Source organism: Podarcis liolepis, assembly GCF_965112155.1.
Source record: "Podarcis liolepis genome assembly, chromosome: 13".
NCBI classification, from domain to species: domain Eukaryota; kingdom Metazoa; phylum Chordata; class Lepidosauria; order Squamata; family Lacertidae; genus Podarcis; species Podarcis liolepis.
Window position 1 is genome coordinate 57,225,483 of NC_139573.1, and position 21,716 is coordinate 57,247,198.

General features: G+C 48.0%; 1 protein-coding gene across 3 annotated transcripts in view; it reads right to left on the reverse strand.

Annotated features, from left to right (window-relative positions):
- Positions 1–21,716, reverse strand: part of SSH1 (slingshot protein phosphatase 1) — a 44,174-nt gene that overhangs the window by 6,502 nt on the left and 15,956 nt on the right. For 2 of the 3 annotated variants that reach the window (XM_083470918.1, XM_083470919.1), the window contains 12 exons: positions 18,699–18,802; positions 16,655–16,719; positions 15,799–15,920; positions 15,141–15,209; positions 14,674–14,739; positions 12,090–12,284; positions 11,289–11,382; positions 9,974–10,102; positions 9,822–9,868; positions 8,381–8,527; positions 6,900–7,100; positions 4,860–5,457 (listed from right to left, as the gene is read on the reverse strand). In XM_083470918.1, coding sequence (XP_083327044.1) covers positions 4,860–5,457; positions 6,900–7,100; positions 8,381–8,527; positions 9,822–9,868; positions 9,974–10,102; positions 11,289–11,382; positions 12,090–12,284; positions 14,674–14,739; positions 15,141–15,209; positions 15,799–15,920; positions 16,655–16,719; positions 18,699–18,802 — 1,837 coding nt within the window. Of the gene's footprint in view, positions 1–4,859; positions 5,458–6,899; positions 7,101–8,380; positions 8,528–9,821; positions 9,869–9,973; positions 10,103–11,288; positions 11,383–12,089; positions 12,285–14,673; positions 14,740–15,140; positions 15,210–15,798; positions 15,921–16,654; positions 16,720–17,760; positions 17,871–18,698; positions 18,803–21,716 lie in introns of those variants that run through there. The other variant, XM_083470920.1, reaches the window with a different exon arrangement.

Here is a 21,716-nt window from a genome sequence, read left to right on the forward strand (position 1 = left end):
GAGGGGCACTTCCAGCTGCCCCACTCCTTGCCCTGGAAGCCTCCCAGTTGATGCTGCAGGAGAGGGACTGAGCCAGTGTAGTATAGCAATAGTAATAACAGTGGTTTGTGTGTCGGACTAGGACCTGGGAGAGTTCCAACCTCCACTTGGCCATAAACTCACCAAGGGAGCCTGGGCTAGTCACAGCCTGTCACCTTGGCAAGGAGAGGGAAAACCATGTGCGCCACCTTGAGCTCTGTGGAGAAAAAGGTGGGAGAGCAATGCAATAAATAAGGGTAATTGGAGGAGTGTTTCTGGGACCAAAGTAAAACGGTCAAGCTCCCTTGTTGTTTTTGCTCTTGCCAGGAGATGTAATGTGGTTAGTGCAACTGTGTTATATTTATAGTGCTTTTGTTATATTTCCTAATACATTGTTGTTCTATTATGCTATTATGAAATTGTTCTTGTGATGACTGGTTGTGAGATGTGTTCCTGTTTTCTTGGTTGTAAGCCACTTTCAGCACAGAAAAGTGGCACAGAAATAAAATTATGAATTGTGAATGAATGAAGGTCTATCAGTGGCTGTTTAGCAGGTCTGCCAGCACATCAGGGTTAGAGCTTAGCCAATCAAGTATATGAGCTTTAATCAGTCCATCAAATCCACAGAAGTTCTAAGGGAAAAACACAAATGTTGGTTTTGGACTGCTTTAGAAGAAGCAGTCTTCCTCACCACTTTCCTGCACTAGACAAAAGTCTGTTATGATGCTACACATTGTCTGCACTTTTTATAAATACTTTTATTAAAAATAATTTTTAAAAGACTTTGCCCAACTGGTTAGGAAACGTGGGTGGCACTGTGGTCTAAACTACTGAGCCTCTTGGGCTTGCCAATCAGAAGGTCGATGGTTTAAATCCCTGCGATGGAGTGAGCTCCCATTGCTCTGTCCCAGCTCCTGCCAACCTAGCAGTTCAAAAGCACACCAGTGCAAGTAGATAAATAGGTACGGCTGCAGCGGAAAGGCATTTCAATGCGCTCTGGCTTCCGTCACAGTGTTTGTTGTGCCAGAAGCAGTTTAGTCATGCTGGCCACATGACCTGGAAAGCTGTCTGTGGACAAACGCCGGCTCCTTCAGCCTGAAAGCAAGATGAGCGCAGCACCCCATAGTCACCTTTGACTGGACTTAACCGTCCAGGGGTCCTTTACCCTTTCCCTTTTACTTACTAGGTAACTGGAACCTTTTGTGTCCTAAGGCACTGGGTCTCTGAATTACCAGGTGCTTGGGAGGTGGGGGTGGAATCATAGAACTGTAGAGTTAGAAGGGACCACAAGGGTCTTCTAGTCCAACCCCCTACATTGCCGGAATCACAGCTAAAGAATTCCTGACGGATTGCCATCCAACCTCTGCTTAAAAGCCTCCAACAAAGGAGGGTCCACCGCCTTCAGAGGGAGACCATGCCATTGTCCAACAGCTCTTACACTCAGAATGTTCTTCCTAATGTGTAGTCAGAATCAGAACAAGGGAGGGCTGTGGCTCACACTTCTTATGGCTACCTGGCTGGCTGCTCTCGGAAACAGACTAGGCTAGAGGCGGCCTGTGCCTCCTACCACTTGGCTTGGCAGCCCAGTCTCCTGAAAGGGCACCGTGGAGCTGTCCTTGGGGACCCTGGCTGGATTCAGTGGGGCTGTTCTTCCGTTAAGGACAAAACTGGGTGGCAAGCCAGCCACTGAGAAAAGATCCCCCACTACATTTCCATCTAGGAGCCCAAAGTGCATGGACACACTTTGCCAGGAATGAGAGACCCTCGGCCTGTAAGCCACCAGACTGCTTTCCTGAAGCCATGCCCACAACACATGATGTCAGGCATGGGGGCAGACCAAGTGAAGGGTATGGAAAGGGACTGAAGCCCCTGCCCATCAGTTGATATGCAGGGAGTTCAATTCTGCATGGGCCCCAAGGGCCAACTCTGGCAGGTGGGCAGGACAACCCACCTGTCAGTTATCCCCATAGGTCACTATAACGTCTGATGATGGAATAATGCCAGCACACCTTCCTGGGAGGGCAAATGCAACTGAAGATGTAAACCACTTAGCAAAAAATTAGAGGGGCTATGGAAGTTAGGAGGGAATTATAAACACAATTTTTCCATGGTCTGAGGGCTTGGTTTAATGCATCCAACCCAGCTCAGAAGCGGTATTTAAGTGTGCTAGAAGGAGCTGCAGAAATGAAGAGAAACTTGCTCTTTTAAAAATAACAGACGACAATGGTCTAAGGGACCTCTTGGCTGGCACACGCCACTCACAGTGGTGGAGAAAACCAGTGTCAGGTAAAATTAATGAATGTTAGAATGATGTCAGAATGAAGTTAAGTGGTTTTAGCAGTAATGTCATAAAGGTGTATGTAAAAATGGATGGTTAATAGGTGAGAATCTAAAGCTATAATATATTAAGTTAAAGGACTAAGACAAAAACAAAGAGGGAAAGGAATTGCTGAATTAACCAATTGAACTGGAATACAAAAAAGGGAGGTGAGAGGAGGTCAGGAAAGCAAGGAAATGAAATGTAAGATACGGAAGGATTAATTTGTTTTTAAGTGTTTTTTCTATTTTTTTTCTATACTTTGTATTTTGTATGTTTTTTCTATTTTTTCTCTATATTCTTCCTTGTCTTTTTTACTTTTAATTATGTAATTCTTTTTGTTTCTGAAATTTTAATAAATATCATTTTTTTAAAAAAGAGAAAACCAGTGTCAGAGCACCCAGCTTCCTCCCTGTGAGTCAGGAATTCCTCCTTCCCGCCAGACAAAGCCACAGAGGGCTTCCTCATTGAAGCAGCCATGACAGAAATAGCAGCCTTTGTCAGCATTGTGGGAGATTTCCTCAGCTGGCTTGGGCAAGGGAAAAAGGGGTGAGCTTGAGGGGCCAGGCAGGATGCTTCTGACTGGGAAGGCTGACTGGGGAAGTCTTTAGCTGCTTGAGGGAAACAGTCACTCAGAGCGCAGAGCTGAACTCCTCCCTCCAGAGGGAGAGAGGGCCACCAACTTGGGTTGCTTTAAAAGAGGATTACAGTGGTACCTCAGGTTACAGGCGCTTCAGGTTACAGACTCCGCTAACCCAGACATAGTACCTCGGGTTAAGAACTTTGCTTCAGGATGAGAACAGAAATCGCATGGCAGCAGCGGGAGGCCCCATTAGCTAAGGTGGTCTTTAGGTCAAGAACCGTTTCAGGTTAAGAACGGACCTCCAGAACGAATTAAGTTCTCAACCCGAGGTACCACTGCAAATACATTCATGGAGGAGAGGGATATCAATGGCTCCCAACCAGGACGGCTCTGCTCTGCTTCTGCATACCAGTCGCTGGAAGCCATGTCAGAGAAGACTGCTCTTGCGCTCAAATCCCGCTCTCTGGTTTCCCACAGGAATCTCGTTGGCCACTGTGAGGATGCTGGACTAGACAGGCCATTGGCCTGACCCATCGGGCTCTTTTTATGTTCTTCTATCGTTCTGTGTACCATTAATGTGCTGCTTTACCTGCTGCATTCTGAGTAAGGATGGATGCAAGTGACCTTCCTTCTCGTACCCTCCCACTCTGACAAGCTGTGATGTTTTCCATCCACAAGCTGCATCTTGGGAATATAGCATAACTGGTTTGTTTGAGGAAGAGGCTCAGTGCGCAAGCCAACCTGTGTCAGGTGAGCTGCAAAACTCTCAAGTGTCCCAGGGGTTGCTGGCTGCTGAGTTCATGAGACTTATTCTCCCGGATTGGTTCTGCTCAATTCCTAATATGTGGAGAACACAAAAGTAGGAAGGGGTGGTGAGCTCTGTTGCTCTAACCCTCACTTCAGAGGAGGCGTCAAAATAAGAAGGGAATAGGAATATGCAATCCTTTTCTCAACAGAGTGTCCAGATCAAGGGAAGTCTTAGCCCCCCTTCTATTCTGCCTTATGTCAGACACCACCTGGAATATGGTCTCGTTTTGCAGGCCACAATTTAAATAAGCATATTGACAAGCTGAAATGTGGGCAGAGGAGGGTGACCAAGGTGATCAAGGGCCTGGAAACCAAGCCTGATGAGTAACGGTTGAAGGAGCTTGGGGTGTTTAGCTTGGGAAATGGAGCAAGCTTGCTTTCTCCTGCTCTGGAAGGCAGGACCCAAACCAACAGATTCAAGTTACAAGAAAGGAGATTCCAACTAAACATAAGAAAGATCTTTCTGGTGGAAGGAGGTTTTTAGCAGTGGAATGGACTCCCTCGGGAGGTGGTGGACTTTCCTTCACCAGAAGCATTTAAGCCGAAGTTGGATGGCTACCTGTCAGGAATTTCTTAGCTGTGACTCCTGCATTGCAGGGGGTGGACTAGATGGCCCTTGGGTCCCTTCCAACTCCACAACTCTATTATTCTCTTTTTAAGAAAAGAAAAGCATACTCCTACTGCTATTTCTCCGTGTGAACTTTCCCGGAGACAGCTTACATGTTCTCTTCTGCTATATATTAATAGTTGGGCCTCATCCAACCCTCCCAGGCTGCCTGTGTCCCCTATGGAAAGAAGGGCTACTTACACCCCAGAAAGGAAAGCACAGTTCAGGGAGGGATATTCCATCACATGATGCATCCCTGAAGATCCTGCTTTGGGGGACAATATGAAGCATGGACTTGCGTACTAAGGGAGAGGGTGAACAGCGACAAAGTATGACATGACCTCCTGAAGGACTCCAAACAAGAGCAACTACCATGATCTGCCTTTGGTCATGCCAAGGCATGCAACAATATCTGTGTGTTTGTGTGTGTGTGTGTGTGTGTGTGTGTGTGTGTGTGTGTGTGTGATACACACAACCAAACACTCTGATGTGCTCAGCTGAGCTCCACAGTTCAGTCCAACACACACCTCAAAATCCTCAGGGCAGCTCCTCTTGCTGTTGTTGTTGTTCAGGTTCTCACAGTTCCACCGGCTCTCCTCCTCCTGCGCAGATGAGTGACGCTTCCAGCGCTCAATGAGCTTCTCCTCTGCAGGGTCTCCTTCTTCCGGGACAGCAAGCCTGGGTACAGCTCCGGCCTTCAGGAGGCTGACCTCAGGATTCCCCTCCACAGTTTTCTCCCCAGAGACCTCTGCTCTCTCCACGCTCTTCAGCTTTTCCACTGGAGGCTCATCAACAAACCCCAAGAAGGGCAGCTCAGTTGCTGCCAAATCTGCCTCCTCCTCCTCTTCCTCCTCCTCCTCCAGCAGAAAGTCCCTCTCCAGGTCCTCCAGCTGGAAAAGTGACTCTCTGTTCACAGGCAAGGAGTCAGAAAGGCGCCTGAAGCAGTAGTGGAAGCCCACGGCCTCCTGGCTTGTGCGGGGGTCTGCACAGCTGGGCTGGCAAGGAGCATCCAGGTCAACATCCAGACTGTCGAGCAGATAGTCACTTGGCCCACCAGAGCTGCCCAAGTTCTGGGGGAGGCTGTCCTCAGGCTGTTGCTTCCATAGCTTGTTATGACGCTGTTTGCTATGGGGCCAGGCAGCCGGGTTGGTGGCGGGGAGAGAGATAGAGAGAATAAATTAATCATGTGTTTCTCAAAGTTCCTCACCAGGCCTCCTCTCTCTCAGCTGTCACCTGGGGGCAGCCATTCCATAGGACTGCCTCAGTGGAAGAGACAGCAAGCAGCAGGGCTCTGTCCATCAAACTTTGCTGAAATGTCCAACAACATCAGGCACCCCCTGCATTTGCAAGCTGGTCATTATAAGAACAACTGTTTAGGAATGGGTGCCTAAGTTTGATTTCCCTCCCTGTCCCTTTCCTCTTGTGTGTTACCGTATTTTTCGCCCCATAGGACGCACCGGCCCATAGGACGCACCTAGTTTTTTGGGGGGGAAATCAAGGGAAAAAAATTTATCTCCCCCCCAGGTTTGCACAACCATCCCAAGCTAGAAGAGGGAGACGGAGCGCTCCATCTCCCTCTTCTGCCTTCAGGGACAGCTTGCCCCGCTGTCCCCCGAGTTTGTGGGGCTGGCGGGGGGAGAAGCAAGCTTGCTTCTCCCCCCCCCCGCCTCCAGATCAGGTCAGGGAATAGCGGGGTGGTAGTGCTCCGCCTCCCCGCTATCCCGCGAGCTTGTGGGGCTGGCGGGGGGAGCAGACTTGCTTCTCCCCCCGCCAGCCTCCAGATCAGGTCGGGGAATAGCGGGGTGGCGGCGCTCCACCTCCCCGCTATTCCGCGAGCTTGTGGGGCTAGCGGGGGGGGGGGAGAAGCAAGCTTGCTTCTGCCCCCCGCCAGCCTCCAGATCAGGTCGGGGAATAGCGGGGTGGCGGCGCTCCGCCACCCCCCTATCCCCCGAGCTTGTGGGGCTGCAGGCTGCTGCCCACAAGCCTTGCGAGCCCGCGGGACATCCCGCCGGGCTTGCAAGACTTGCGGATAGCTTCCTGAAGCCTGCATTTGCCCCATAGGACGCACACACATTTCCCCTTCATTTTTGGAGGGGAAAAAGTGCGTCCTATAGGGCAAAAAATACGGTATATGTTGTTCTTATTTCTTTCCTTTTTTTTAGTTTGCAAGCCTTTGGGACAGGGATTGTCTTTGTTTTAACAGATGGAAGCCTCTGGTAGCCGTTTTGGTGAGTACCAATGCCCTAAATGAGAATGAATTAATGTATGAAGAAAACCTTGAGTCAGGCTCAGAGCAGACTGGCAGCCCATGAAGACTTCATCACCTGCCTTCTCTTTTCTCTTCTTTTAAAGTAATTTGTATGGCTGTTCCCCCCCCCCCCATTTTAGAGTTAAGTAAAGACAAAGGCAAGACAAGAAGAGGTGTGCTGAGTCTGAGGCATATGAGCGCCTCCTTCTTCTGAATGTGTGGCTCTGTCCTGAGCAGAAGAACAATGGGGTCGGTGGCAGCAGGGGGCCAATGCTTACCTTGCTCCCTTCACTTTCCCTCCCAAGCCCCAGCGCCCTACCTGGCATCCAGAATGCCCTCGTACTCCAGCAGCTGCCTCATGAAGCCAGCATTGGGTCTGGCGATGCTGCGCTTCTGCTTGACGTAGTTGTATGCTTTCTCCAGGGGCCAGCCAAATTCCTTCATGGCGTACGCGATGACGGTGGAGGCAGAGCGACTCACACCCATTTTGCAATGGACTAGACACTTGGAGCGGTTTTTCCTGTAGAGGGGAGGGAGGGAGGGAGGGAGATTGGCAGCTGGGGAAAACAACCATTCTTGGTTCTGCGGCACAAACTGGGACACTTGAAAGCTTTTGTGAATCAAGATTCCAAGCACCTCTTTGTCAACAAACAAGCATTTATTTAGGGCATGGGTATAGTAGCTTTGGCTGCCTGGCAGCACAGCACAGGTGCTCATAATAGCAATGGCCACGAAGCCTCTGCGAGTGCGTAAGAGCTCTGAACTCATATCCCAGCCCACTTATGTACTGGTTGGGAGAGGGAGAGTGTTAAGGCAGATCCATCTCTCTCCAACTCAGCTCCACATCTGTATATAAGGATAATGCAAACACACTCTGCAGGGCAAGTGTGAGAATGAATGAAGCAGAGGGTCGTAAGGCGCTATGCAGATCACAACAAATAGCCCCATCCACATCAGAGGCATGGCTGGTGGTGACATGAGAGAGAGCCTTATCTGGGGCTGCTCCCATATTGAAGGATTCCCTCCTGAGAGGCTATATGGGCTCCCTCTTTCCATTGGCAGGCCGAGAGCTTCCTGCTCAAAAAGGCCTCTGGAAACTGAGGTGCAAACAATGCTGATCGCTGGGCAGCTGTCAAGGCAAACTGTAGTTCAACTGCTGGCTCTAAATGTGTTCTGATAACTTGGTTTTTAACTAGTTTGTTTTCCTTTGTATTTTATAATGATGTTTCTAAACGTTGTAAGCCACCTTGAATCCCAACTTAGGAGAAGGGCAGATTATAAATACAATAAACAAACAGTTAGCTTATACACTTTTTGCCAAGACAGCAACACCAGTGATTTAGGGGACAGGCCAGCTGGTGGCTCTCTCTGGGCTGGTGCAGCCTAGTGGCTGAGGGACTCCCCAGGAAAACACTGGCTCTGCTGGGGGCAACACAGGAGGAAGACTGCTGACCTGCCTTACAAGGCTGTTGGAAGGATTACCGAGACCATGTTTGCAAAGCTGTTTGAAGGCTCCTTTGTGCCATATGAACGCTAAGTATCATCAGTGAAAACAGTTAGCAAGGGGAGCTTTATTTTCACCAGCAGGACACCAGGGACATGGAGCTGCCTGGGCATGACTGCTGCTGCCACCCTGCCTTTCTTGTAAACTTTGCTGGTGAAGCTGCCCTTCTGTTTGGAGGCAGAGCCCTGGGCTGCACTCACCACAGTGAGGCTCTCCCAGCATCCAGAAGAGGGCTTCCCTCATCGCTGCCAGAACACGGCATGTGGAAAAAGTGTCCCTTCTGTGCATCAGCTTACTTGGCTTTGTTGATGAAATGGTAGGCCTCGTTCCAGTGGGCAAGGAGGTCGGTGGTCTCTTCATCATAGACCCTGATGTTGTGGTATGCAAACAAGCCAGGGAAAAAATTGTCAATCTCCCTTGTGACGTTTAAGATGTAGTCAACGCTGCAAACATAGGAACAGATCAAGACAATGTTTGTGCAAAACAGATGAAATGTCTCCTGCACTAGCACCACTTGGACTTACAATCCCACCCGCTCAAGATTACCCAAATGATGACCTCTTGGCCTTTCTATTGACTGCTGCCCATATGGAGATAGCCAGATGCTGGAAAACCGGAATTGGGCTGAACAGTGATTCTTGGTATGGTCAATAGCATTGGCTGAACAACTAACATGCCAGGTCAGAGCAGAAAAGGGAAAAACAAACTATTCCTTTTATATCATATGGCAGATGTTTATTGAATACATAAATTGTTCAGACTGTGGCAGGAATCCACCCAACACTCACGCGAAAGTGTGGTGTGATCTTTCAGAGTAATCAAATGAAACTTTGTTACACAGCATGACAAAAGTCTGTAATTTTATCAGGGCAAGTTATTTGTTGTTTACTGTTGTAACAACAGTTTTATAAGAGACTGTGGTTTTATCGTGATGGTGGGGGCAGGGAAAACAGCAGCATTTCTCCCTGTCACAAGGCCATTGCCTGGTTTGTAACAACAGAAATTCTGCACCAGCAAAACCTCAAGTTCTGCATCTTTTATGACATATGCAGACATCTGCCTGTTTCGCTTTACTTCACATAAGCTATTCTGCCATTTTACTTGTTTGCATAATGTACTCTATTATGGGCTAGGAAAAAGAGCTGTGCTGGGCACTGAAACTCTCCCTGGAGATCCAGACGCCTCGCTTAGCCACCCTGTGAATCAGAGCTGGAATGGCTTCCAAGGGTCATCTAGGCCAACTGCCAAGAGAGGACAAGGCTCCTGGGACTGAAATCAGCAGCACAGGATGAGGAATTTTAGCACGTGCAGTTTCTCCCAGCGCTGCCACACCACAACAGGAGAACCTGCACTTGATGAAATTCTCTCTCATAAACCACCTGTTAAAAATCAAACTGGCCAATTTGCCACCTCTCCTCGACTTAGCCTAGGCCTCCTTTGTGCTGCCTTAAAATGCAGCAGAACTCAAAATGTTTTGATTAGAACCAATTGTGAAAGTTAGATGAAGACACAAAGATTAACCTGGTTGAGCCTCAGCGTTCATATTAAGTTGCAATCCGAAGTTAGGGTGGAAACACCAGCATCAAACCTTGACAAGTCAGCATGAAATGCACAGCAGCTGGTTTGGGCACAGAGCCAACATGTCCTCCCTGCCCCCCCCCCCGGATGTTTCAAAAGAAGAGCCTCAGTGACCAGGGATTACCAGCTAACTGAGGAGCTGGAAAACATGGTACTCACCCAGAGCCCCGTAGCTCCTCCAGGTTGGAGGCATTCCACTCGGAACCCTGGAAGAACCACACTAGAGTCAAGACACACAACAAAAGCAGCACCACAGAGGCGTTCGTGGCAAAGGCTTTCAAATGACTGGGCTCACCTGCTTGGCAACTTACCAGGTACAGATGGTCAAAAATGAGAGAGGGCTTGTCCATCTGCCCCAGGATTAGCAGCATCTCATTATCAATGAACTCTTTGAACTCCTTCAAGTTGCAGCTCATGTGCTTCTCCAGCTCATTCCGTATCTAGATGGGCGAGAGAGTAGCAGAGTGAGGAAGGTGGCCAATCCACCCGAACATGGACTGGCCATGAAGGGAGTCACTGCTCAGCGTGAAGGAAGCCCCGGGTCCAACCTCTGGCACCTCCTGTTAAGAGGATCAGGCACCATGAGTCAAGAAAGGCCCTTTCTCTTCCTGAGGCCTCAGGAGAGAACCTGGGCTAGATGGACAAGAGCAGCTTATGTACCACAGTTACTTATTTATTTAAAAACATTTATATACTGCTGTTCATAAAAAGCAGTTTACAACTATTGTACAAAAAACCATACCATAAAAGAGATATTAAAAAATTAAAATAAGAAATCAGCTGGCTATCATGGAAATAAGTATTCTTAATTGCCTGCATAGACCTGATGGAATAGAAAAGCGTCGGCTGAATCTCTAGTGTTCCCCACAGCTGGGCCAATGACACCAAAGACTCAGTTTCCTCTTGTTGTCAAAAGAGCCTTGCCAACTTGGGGAACAACCAGTGACGTTGCTCCTGCAGATGATCCCAGTGATCGTACTGGGATGTCAGGGTTCAGGCACTCCTTGATGTACCCTGGACCTAAGCTGTTGTAGATGGGCCGTCAGTGCAGATGCTCAACTATGGTGTCATGGGTTGTCAGCCAGGACCCCCATCTGCAGTCTGGGGCCTGAACAGAGAGAGAAACTGTTCTCAGAGCTACTGGAGCAGAACACCCTTTGACTAGTGAGGGGGCACCTTACAGCTGATACCAAAGGGAGGGCCCCCCAAGGTCAAGATCCTGGGAAGCCCCTCAGCTGTGGGAACGGATCACCAACACAACTAGGTTAGAATGCCATGGGGGGGGGGGAGTAAGTCACGGAGTCATCCTCAAGGTTCAAACTATCTAAACATAATTATCTGCAAGGGAGGGGGGAAGCACAAGGAGGTGTCCATGGCTCTCCACCTCCTCAGGTGGGCTGGACAGAGAGGCAGCGACTGGACCAAGGTCAGCCAGAGAACTTCATGGCTACACGGGGATTTGAACCCTGGTCTCTCCCAGGTCCGAGTCAGACATTCCTACCACTGCATCACACGGCAGCAATAGTAGTAACAACAACAACAACAGTATAGGGCCTCCGATTTTGTTTGCTAGGCAGCGAAGGAAGCAAGGCAGTCCCAGGACAGGCCACCGGAGGCTCCGCTTACTTCTTTAGAGGTTACGTTCTCCAGATCTTTGCTCATCATAATACTTCGGAGTTTGGCCTTGATGTGGCGTTCTGCCCGCTCCCTCTCAGTTGGTCTGGAAAGGCAAGAAAGGAGATGGGAGTTGCCCAGAAAAGAAATCTGTGAGGCTGCAAACCATGGAGCCTGACTCCCAATGAAGAGCTGTTCCCTGGGAACCCAGGAACTTCTGCTTTCATTGCAAAAGCAATCAAGTTACTAGTGCTCATGTGAAAGAAAAGCTAAACTCAGGCTACAAAGTCAGTGTTTACTGAAGATTCAAGCAGACTGGATGTGTGGTGCCACCATCTTGTTCCTCCATAGAGCTGCACCCCAGTATTTCCCCAAATACACCCAAGTACCTATCAAAATCCTACATATACTATCCCCTTCTTGCTTTCCATGGTTCCATCCTGGTTTTGAGGCGGGGGAGGGGAAAGAACACATAATTTCCCCCAGAATTGTAGAGCACCAAGCACAATTTATGCCCAGGATTGGTTTTCACATTTAGCTCTGAGGAGGAGAGCCCACTGGATCAGGCGAATGGCCCATCTAGTCCAGCCTCCTCTTCCCGCAGGGGCCAGCTAGATGCCCATTATGGGAAACCTGCAAGCCGGACCTCTCCCCTTCTGTGGCTTCGAGAAACTGGTATTCTGACTGTGAAGGCAGAGCATAGCTCACAGGGCTAACAGTAACGGATATGCTCTCCCCGATGAATATAAGAACCCTTCTATTTGTGGGATTTCTCTAGTCAGAACAGACCAAAACCCAAAGGGGAGGACTCACGTGTCCACATATAGAGCTGGCGAGTCGGGGCGTGTGGACTCCAAGTCCTGCATGGCGTTCCACTCATTGATGCAGCTTTGCTCGGAGGCGATGCAGCTCTCGTAGTACGTGGCCCAGACGAGCGCCATCCCGCCAGGGAAGTAATTGTGCCTGCGAGCCACCTCACAAGCCTTGTGGAGGATCTGCAAGGCGGACCTGCAAGCATGGAAACCCAAAGAGAGAGAAAAATTGCCCAAGCGCCAAGAACACAGGAATGGGGGAAGGCAGAGGGACTGATAAAATAATCTGCAGAGGAACAAACATTAGCAGCGGCAAAGTTTCACTACGGTTGAGCTGTTGAATTTATAAATTATGAACATAAAAGAGCCTGCCAGATCAGACAAAAGGGAGCCCAACTAGTCCCGCACCCTGTTCTCACAGTGGCCAGCCAGATTCCCATGGAAACCCACAAGCAGGACCCAAGCACAACAGCACTCTTTCTTCCTGCAGTTTCCAGCAACTAATGTTCAGAAGCATCTACTGCCTCCAGCTGTGGAGGGCAGAGCATAGCAATCCTGGCTAACAGCCAATGGTATCCTTAATCTCCTCCATGAATTTGTCAAATCCTCTAATTACCTTCACATAAGTCTCAATGCAGTTTACAAGCATATGATAAATACAATTAGAATACCAAAAACGAAAAGAAACAAAAAAAAGATGGGTTTGAAATCAGAATCCATGCTAACTGGTTTTACTGAATTAAGATGCAAGATGAACAGTTTAAGGCATCTGAAGCAGAGTATTAGGTGATGCTTTCCCAGAAGTGGGATATTATTATGGAAGAAGTTTCACACTTTGAATTTTTTCCCATCCCATAAAGGTACAGGAGTTGTGCCATCCCTGTCACTGGCACAGGACGACAGAGGCCAAGTAGCAGGAACAGGGAGTTCTTTGTTGATTACATTTCTCTCCTCTGTAGCACCATGGAACCCAAGGAGGCCTTTGTGGGGATCCCTGCGCAAGAACTACTGCTTCATGTGCCTTCGTCAGGTGGCAGGAAGGATGCTTCCCAGAAACACCATCCACATGGCGGCAATGCCTGGCCCCACCCCCTGCTGTCTGCACTGGTGTGGTTGAAATTTCAGGAGGCCCTTCCCACCAGTCTTTCACCACGAAGAGCAATTTCCACACCCCTGCAGTTCAAGCAGGACCACCACATAGTTTGTGTCCATAAACTGGGCCTTGGTAACATGCAAAAGCGATTAAGTGCAGGGCAAGAACATAATCCACTGGTGGCTGGGCCCATGCCTGCGCCAGCCCTTAATATTCTAAGGGGGAGGGTGCCCTCTCCAGGCCTCCTCTGGGCACTCTTTTTGCATGGGAGCAATACAGGGACAGGCCATGCTGAGCTGGACTGGAAGCAGAACAGAAAGTAAGCCAATGTGCAAAAGTCCCCTGTGAGCACCGTGGAAGCTTGTTAGGTGACAAAATAACAGGTGGCTAAAGATGGCTCTGTTCCACTTGGCCTCAGGCAAAACACTTGACTGGGTGTAGGATGTGGGGTCAAACAGCAAGTCGTTCACAGGACAGCTGCAGTTATCACTCAATAACCTGAAAGTGTGAAAACTGTTCTCAAGTCATCACAGATCACGGCCTCTGCTGACCCATGGCAATTATACATTAGCAAGCAGCCAGGGACACATGCATGAGCAGAGGTGAAAAGAAGAGATCGGGGAGGCACAGAAGCTAGAAAGGGCCTCCCTTGCAGGCAGAAGGTGCTGGGCTCAATCTCTAGACTTTCCGGGAAGGGCTGTGGAAGACTCTTCTTTGCCTGAGACCCAGGAGAGCCACTGCCAGCCAGGAGAGGCAATGCTGGGCTATGCAGACCTGAGAAAGTCTGCTTCCTATGTTCTTCATCATTAGGGTTGGTATAACTTGAGATCCCTCCTCTGCCCTAGGCTGTATCCTACTAAGGCTTTGTAAAAGACTGAGTGAAGGAGAGGGTTCTAGGGAAAGGTGAAGCTGCAAAGTTCTATGAAAAGGTTTAAAGGATGGATTTCATTTCTTGGTGTTCTACAACTGCAAAGCTTCTGCACAATTTATATACCTTTTTCGTCATGCTGGGTACTCCTGTTCCTCACATTATTAGCCTTCCTAAATCATTTACCAGTCCAACTTCATGCTCTGGTTCAGCAAGACACCAAGAGTGTTGAGACTCTCCCATGGGACAGAAATTCAATTTCCCAGCCTGTCTTTAGAAACCTAAAATGTAAGGGTGGGTTTGCAGCCTGGCAGATTTGATGGACAAGGAAGAATGGCTCCAATTTATTCATCTCATCCATCTAGTTTCCCTCTGGTGCTTTTTCTAAAGAGAGAGGAGCTAAGTTATATCATAATTTATGGTCAAGAGTTGGCCTAGCCTTCTAGGACCCCCCTCCCCCTCCACCAACTGCAGCAATTCAGTGATTGAGTTGTTCTGGGGGTGGAAGGCAGGGATTGTTTGCCAGGCAGGGGCACTCTGGAGTGCAGGTGAAAGGCTACATTTTGTTGTCTAGAAGGGAATGAGAAGAGTCAACTGCTGAAGAAAAAGAAAGAAGTTACTCACCACATTGCTTGAACTGAAACAGGCTTGAAGATATGCATCCTCCCTGCAGTGCTGACGCTGAACCCACTAGCAAGGAGACCAACAGAGAGAAGAAATCACTCTATGCTCCTGGGGCCATGCATAGCAAGCTATTGTTGCTGCGGTTATCACTATTATGAAGAAGAAATCATTCACACTCTTCGGGATGTGCATCACAAGTTGCTGTTAGTAATGCTATTCATTCTTAAACTGCTTTATAACCAAAGCTCTCATAAAGTATATATAATGTTGTATTGCTAACTACAGAACTGTATATTCAATAAGAAGTTGAGGGTTTGGTCGTGTACCAAAAAGACACACCCTTAACAGTAGCTAAAATATATCTATACAAAAAACTCAGAGTTTAATGAAGTGGCCTTTCCCAGCAGACCTGCTCTGCCTAACATCACCTTCGTTTTGCTAGCCGCCAAAATGCTCTTGTTTCTTACCCATCACCATCTAGATGGATCTTTGTGTCACTCCACAGACGCAGAACCATCCCGATGGTGCAGCTTTTGCTACCAAGAAAGAGAAATGACAATGTTTGACAGGCTTCAAACACATGTGGACCTCAACAAAACAATGGCCAGATTTCATGCATTTGTTAATTACATTTTTATTCTGTCGGGGTGGCATATATGGTCCTCTCTCTTGCCACAATGCCTCAATTTTATATTCCCTTGTGAAGCAGGTTAAGCGGAGAAAAGTGACTGGCTGTGGTGATCTTGATGGCAGACTAGGGGCTCTGGTTCAAGTCCAAAACTCCGGGCCTCTCACAATTGTTTAACATCTTCAAGATGCCTTTCAATTCCCACACAAACATCCCGGGCTGGTGTTCTAGAGAAGGACACCTTAGAAACAGCCACAGATTTCTGGTGAGTGTTCTTGCTGTGGGTGGGAGTAGGTATCCAGAGTTTGCCCCTACACATGACACCTGAACATCTTTTATATTTTATTGTCAACTCAAGTGTCAATGACACCCTAAGCCTTTGCATTAAAATAAGACTATGTTTAAGTGTGTGGTTTCTACTGCAATTCTTTTGGATGATCGTGACCCCCACAGAAAACAACAGGCTGGTGGCATTTTCCCCCCAAACCTGCACTCACCTCTCCTTGCTTGAAAAGTCTACTCCCAGCAGGATATTCTCCTCCGTGTCTTGGCGTCCGGTGCTATAGACAACCACCATGTACCTCACCCGGTCTGTCCAGACACTTTCCAGACGCACAGCCTAAAAACCAGCAAGACAGTTCTCAGTGACCACTTCCTTCACACCAGCCTCTGAGAGCCCATATTCTGAGGGTCTATTAAAGTTACAGGTGTTCCTCTTCAAGTCAATGTCTCAGATTTTTCACAAGCTCTGTATTGGCTTACCTAAGTATGTTTCTGAGGAGATAAAAGGGAGGGTGACTTAAATGGAATTGCACCCCACCAAGCGGTTGACACTTTTGCCCTGCTCTGTTAACGAAGTGAGGAAATGTTCTCTAAAGGAGCAGTGGAAGATCTGTGGTGGCCCGCCGACTGCTGCTGGACTACAACTCCCATCATTCCTAACCACTGGCCATACTGGCCTGGGGTTGATGGGAGCTCAGCAAGCTCTGGAGGGCTACACCTTCCCCACCCCTGCTCTGAAATAGGCTCCTTGGGGCCTTTTAGGAAGCAGCCCAAGAGACAGTAGGAAGCCAGTGCAGGTGCTCAAACCACAATTCAAACAAGGCAGCAGCGCTCTTGGATTTCAATGGGAGAAACTGCACTCATCTTTGAGCTGGCTTGTGGCTCAAGCTGGATTACTGTGCCAGTAAAATGATTCCAAGGGCTGCTCTTCTTCAAATGCTGCCTTCACCATCCTGGATTTTAAGCACCACCTGCGGATCTGCCATACTCTCTCACAAGTCCTTTATCAAGCACCGCACAGAGATTGTGGTCCAGACACATGGGGGTTGCGGAATGAGCAAGGCCTCTTACCAATTTGATCCTGTCCTCACAGCGAAGGAGGTTGATCATCACCTGAAGATGTTGGGGCAAATCACCTGCAGATCCACAAGTAGATATGGATTAGCCTGATGCTTTGAACTGTGTGATATTCCACGTCAAGTCCACATGGTTCAAGAATGGTATGCATAAAACTACGTTGGTTTTGCTTCCCATTCCTTTAGACTTCCCCAGTCTGCCTCAGAGAGTTTAAGAGATGGCAGAACATAGCTTCGTTAGCTTCATAATAGATCCGCCCCTGCAAACCACTGCTCTGTTTAGCTTTGGTCAACTGTGCACCATGTCAACTGCTCTGAGAAGCAGCTGCTCTCCAAGGGGCGTTGTTCCAGCCCAACGGCCTGAATCCTTTTCCATGGTGGATGCTTACCCTGTTCCACCACTGAGTTGGTTTGTGTTGGACATTTGGGCACAACTCAACTTGCAGAAGAGTGGTTTGCATGGAGTAAAGACAGGAAAAGTGAGGGACCTCCACATTCCCAGACTATCCCTGTACCTTTAACCCAGAGGTTTCCAACCTTTTTGAGTCCACAGCTCCCTTTACCAACTACATTGTTTCGGTGGCACCCCTATGGGGCTCAGGAGCCCAGTTATGCAACCCCTTCCTCCAGAGCTGGCAGCCTCTCACCCTTTTGGGAACACCCTCCTTTGTGGAGTATTCCCTCGGCCTCCTCTCCTCTCCTTAGGAGTCCCCTGGTCTCTGAGCTGCCCCCCCCCCCGCCCCAAAGAGAGGGGCCTCCTCACACTGCCTCACAGGGGCCTGGGACCTGTCTGTCCACTCCCAACAGCAAGGGCTGGCGGACTGCCTGGCTAGGCTCCCTGGCCCGCTTGCTGGCTTACTCAGAGGCCGCCTCAACTCCTGACAACCAGCACCCCCTGGCCAGCCCCAGAGGCACCATTTGCCCCTGGAGCTTGTAGCTAGGGCTGGTGCAACAAACAGCGGTGCAGAGATGCAAGAGGGCATCAGAGGAGAGAGGGAAGGAAAGGGGACGGAGACCCCTGACCATCATTCAAGGCACCCCAGGGTGCCATGGCAAACGGGTTGAAAACCACTGCTTTAACCTATTGGCTTACTTCTTTACCTCCTTGTTGTTTAACTTTAGACTGATAGGATGCATCCTGTTTTACACCTTCCTCCTGCTCCTGACACTTCTCTCTCAGACCTCAAGCTGAGGGGTCACCTTGGAACTATGAGAGCAAAGCAGCAAGCATGATTGCCTTTGTCATTTCTAGAATAGCATGTTACGTTAGAACTAGGAACTTTTCTATGCAAGTTATTTACTTCTTATAATAAACAACTTTTGTAATTTTCTTATTCTACAAGCATATCTCAGTGTGTGATTACAACAGGTAAAGTCTACTCTCTAACCACAATTCACTTGCTGCCAAATGCTGCTCACTCTAGGTGGCTAAATGACCCAGCTGTTCCAATAGTTTGGCCTCAGGTCAATTGCTGGTTGGCCTAGTTTCCCTGCTTCCAAGTGAAACAAACAAGATATGTCACCCAGAATAGTCTCTGGACCCTTTGGCAGGCCCAAAGCATGATTACTCACACCATAATCTTGTAACTCAGACCTAAGATTTGCACCACGGTCCATTTTGCATTTTGCACTGAGAGTCAGAGAGGTCTTATAGTGTGTATGAGGAAGGCAAATGGATGCATGTAGCCAAGAATACAAGTCCCAGCTTAATGATTTGATGGTGCAAGCTCAGTAAGATACACTATGGGATGGTAGCTGGGTCTGTGAAACTGCTGACATCTGGAGAAATACAAGTCTCAGCTCCCAGCCACACAGGACCGACCATGTGGTGCCCTGTCCTACAGGCTGTTTGCCCCTAAACAGGACCCAGCTCTCCTTCCCTGGCTCCCAGAGAGAAACATTTTTAACATATCAGGCTACAGAAAACCACTGCCTTAAGTTAGTATCTCCCCCCCCCCCCCGTTTATTTTTCCTAGGTTATCATGCCCAAGTCATGAGGACTGCCCAAGAAAAAAACATTTTGCTGTGACAATGCTTACCAGCATGTTTGTGAAGGTGAGTAAGACTTCGTGGACCTTGAGGGCTGTTTCCTTGCTGGAGGAATAGTGCAGCACCTTTCACCATAAAAAAACTCTCACTCAAGCTGGAACACAAACAGATGCAGGAGATCAGGCTCGGGGGGGGGTGCAACAGGGAGGGCTATGAGGGTAAATAGCAAGTCTGGATTATCTCAGTAATGCTAGCAAGGGTGAAATCCATGCAACACACGTGTTCTCCACCTAAAGTGGCCTGGGGGGCAGTCCCAACACTCCAATCCCACCGGTTTGTAAAACACTGTCAGAATTGCAATGAAAATCATTTACAGACTTCACAATAAAGCCCCATTCCAATTCTTGTATTAGAAATATGGCATAATTATTTCATTTGTGCCCTGTTTGGGGATACTCGGGGAGAGAATAAACCAAGATGATTTCATTTTCCCAATTTCTTTCTATAACAAGCTGAAGGTACATTTATTTCATATATTCATTTCTCAAGTCAAAGGCTACAAAGCAAGTAAATGACATACCAATAGTCAAGTAAACATTGGAAATATTTGTATCTGTTTTCCTCAAAAAAGTTCCTCTCCCCTTGAGGAAAAAGTGAGTGTCATGCGCTTCCAGTGTTTCTGGAAATCTCAAGACAATTACCGTGACGAAAGGATTGTGCCTTGTGTTCTTCAAAACACTTGAGCCCTTGTTAGACCAGAGAGTCAGCAGCAAAGTCCCAGGCTTTAAACGGCTGGCTGTCATAATGGGCTGGTGATGCTTTGCTGCTGGCAGAGGACTTTAAAGGCAGCAGGGCTGCAGGTGCGGGCCTTCTATGTAACTTTCCAACTGGGTTTCATGTTTGGCTGCTGTTTTTGTAGGGGAGGATTGTTGTTGTTGTTGTTTAGTCGTTTAGTCGTGTCCGACTCTTCGTGACCCCATGGACCAGAGCACGCCAGGCACTTCTGTCTTCCACTGCCTCCCGCAGTTTGGTCAGACTCATGTTTGTAGCTTCGATAACACTGTCCAACCATCTCGTCCTCTGTCGTCCCCTTCTTCTTCTGCCCTCAATCTTTCCCAACATCAGGGTCTTTTCCAGGGAGTCTTCTCTTCTCTTCTCATGAGGTGGCCAAAGTACTGGAGCCTCAGCATCACGATCGGTCCTTCCAGTGAGCACTCAGGGCTGATTTCCTTAAGAATGGATACGTTTGATCTTCTTGCAGTCCATGGGACTCTCAAGAGTCTCCTCCAGCACCATAATTCAAAAGCATCAATTCTTCGGCGATCAGCCTTCTTTATGGTCCAGCTCTCACTTCCATACATCACTACTGAGAAAACCATGGCTTTAACTATATGGACCTTTGTCAGCAAGGTGATGTCTCTGCTTTTTAAGATGCTGTCCAGGTTTGCCATCGCCTTTCTCCCAAGGAGCAGGCGTCTTTTAATTTCGTGTGACCCTCCAATTCAGTGACTCAACAACACTTGGTTATAAAAATCCAGGTTGTGAGAACAGTTGTCTGTATGAACTTTTAATGTACAGTGGTACCTCAGGTTACATACGCTTCAGGTTACACACTACACTAACCCAGAAATAGTGCTTCAGGTTAAGCACTTTGCTTCAGGATAAGAACAGAAATCGTGCTCCGGCGGTGCAGCAGCAGCAGGAGGCCCCATTAGCTAAAGTGGTGCTTCAGGTTAAGAACAGTTTCAGGTTAAGTACGGACCTCCGGAACGAATTAAGTACTTAACCTGAGGTACCACTGTTGTTTCTTAGCATGCAGTTTCAAGCTGCTCTTTAAAAACTTCAACTGCAGATGATTCTTTGGGATTTAGGGAGGAAGCTACCACCCCCTTTTCATGCCATCCTCAAACAGCACGTTTTGAAAAAAATTATGGGATGAAAGGGAAGAACAAAAATAAAGCTTGGACAACCCAAATTTTGTGACTGAGAGAAACTGGGACGCCAGCAAGGGCAAGCTGGTTCTGTTGTGCATTTCTCATTCATTTCGCCAGACTTGGCTGGCCAAAACTGCGCATGTGTGAGAGATTCTGCATTTTAAAAGGCTGTAAAAGAATGGTCCCATCTCAAGATCTCAAGAGGTCTGCCTAACCTAGACTGGCTTGCTGTGCTTAGTAGCAGCTCTCCAGTGCAGCCTTTCTCAAACACCTCCAGCTGCTTTGGGGAAGGTTCCTCTAATTCAGGATTTCCCAAACTTGGGCCTCCAACTGTTTTTGGACATCCCCAGCTAGCAAGACCAGAGATTATGGGAATTGTAGTTCAAAAACAGCTGGAGACCCAAGTTTAGAAAACCCTGTTCTAATGTGTTATTCTGACAAGGGTTTACCCAACTTTGAGATCTTTTAAGTTGGAAATGCCAGGAACTGGCAAATGTCCTTCAAATATAGAGGGGACATTCAACTCCTTCCCGCTTAAAAAAACAGATTTCTAATTGACTGGGAACTTCCCTAATGAAGCGTCAATGGAAACAGCTGGCATTTATGAGAAAAGAGGGCTTTTCAGCAGACACAACACTTGCAACACAATAAAAATAAAAATAAAATTAAGCACACAATCTTTTTTATTCCGGAAGAACTTAGGTTTCCACCCCCACCCCAAATTTATAATTCATTCTTCAAGATCAGCCTCAGAAACTAACAACCTCCCACCAATATGATCTCATTGACAGGTCAACAATGAAAAAAAAAATTGTGGAAAATAACTGGACAGCACATAAGGAGATATGTTGGTGCACAATGGCAGTTTTTTAAATAAAAAAAAGTCTGAAGTCAGAAAAGCCAAGCGATGAAGAGTGCTCTCTCCCATTAGCCACAAATCCCGACAGGCAATCTCTCCTAACATTTCCTGCCATTCTAAGCTCAGCAATACACAATTCCTGTTTATGATAAAGAGGAGAGAGAAATTGCCAACTGCCCGCAAACTCCAAGCAGCTTTATAAAGCATTGATGAGATCATTCTACAGCTAGGCCTAATGAAAGCAAAGTCCACAGACGATGCCTTGATTCTGTGGC